Source organism: Galeopterus variegatus, unplaced genomic scaffold (assembly GCF_000696425.1).
Source record: "Galeopterus variegatus unplaced genomic scaffold, G_variegatus-3.0.2 Scaffold14162, whole genome shotgun sequence".
Lineage (NCBI taxonomy): Eukaryota > Metazoa > Chordata > Mammalia > Dermoptera > Cynocephalidae > Galeopterus > Galeopterus variegatus.
Window position 1 is genome coordinate 27392 of NW_007740273.1, and position 1253 is coordinate 28644.

Genomic DNA, 1253 nt, shown 5'->3' on the forward strand with positions numbered 1-1253 from the left:
ATATACATATATATTTATTTTTATTTATTTACAAAATAACTTGTAATTATTAGAAATAGAAACAACTCCTCAAATTCAACAAGGAAAATCAAAATGTGTTCCTCACTTCAGTATAGGATCTGCTTCCACTCTTTCTACACATATAACATTTGTCAAATTAATCTTCAAAAAGACATATCTGTATTTTTCAATCATGCAACTTTGTAAATTATGTCAATTTGTGATTTATTAATCAGCAAACATAAAATCACTGAAATGAAAGTTCTTAGGGTAAATTCACATGAATTTGTGAAAAGAAAATAAGCACCTATAATAAATCAAAATACTTTTTCTTGGTACACTAATGTCAAAAACTGTCTCACTTAAAATGAGTTTACCTGGTTTAAACTACTCAGTCTCATTTCATTTTCAGCATCTGTAAAAACAACAAATGAACCTGACATTAAAATAATTTAAAATAACTTATTACCTCCTATATTAAACTAAGAAATGCAACCCAATTAAAACAAAATATATTTATAAGCTTAATTAACAAGTGCCAACAGTTCCAAGTGAAGCGCATTTTTGTTGTTTTGTATCTCTATTTTGATTATACCAAAGAAATCATAATATAAGTGCCAGTTAAAAACCATGTTAAGGGCCTGCCCGTGGCTCACTTGGGAGAGTGTGGTGCTGATAACACCAAGGCCGTGGGTTCAGATCCCTACATAGGGATGGCCGGTTAGCTCACTGCAGAGAGCGTGGTGCTGACAACACCAAGTCAAGGGTTAAGATCCCCTTACCAGTCATCTTTAAAAAAAAACAAAACAAAAAAAACCATGTTAAAATCCAATTCTATGGAAAAGTATAAGAAAGAACTATGATTGTATTCTGAATGAGTCATAAGTTATCACCTTGATAAAAATACTAACAACTACATTTCAAAATGAGTTAATTAGTTTGTGTAGCAGGAAACTGCATAAGGTCTAAGACTGAAGGGAAAGAAAACCCTTAAAAGCAATAAATATATGCTTATACCACAACAATACAATAGTATCAATTAGCTAAAGTGATTTAGACAGGACTATTGGTAAAAAGACCATTCAATCTGGTAGTGTAGATAGATCCATAAATAGAAGAGATTCTGGAAGAGGAACACAAAGACAATACCATGAGTTCAGCTGAGGTCATACATTTGACATTCATTCAAAGAAATACTGAACATTTACCATGAGGACAGGTGCTGTAAAGCATAATACACACAGCATTTTAAT

General features: G+C 31.4%; 1 protein-coding gene across 1 annotated transcript in view; it reads right to left on the minus strand.

Annotated features, from left to right (window-relative positions):
- The window catches only part of LOC103581875 (thyroid receptor-interacting protein 11-like), a gene marked incomplete at its 5' end in the record, with an annotated part of 24870 nt that overhangs the window by 20524 nt on the left and 3093 nt on the right, over positions 1–1253 (minus strand). The window contains one exon of the mRNA XM_008563602.1: positions 378–415. Within this exon, the coding sequence (XP_008561824.1) occupies positions 378–415 (38 nt within the window). The remainder of the gene's footprint in view (positions 1–377; positions 416–1253) is intronic.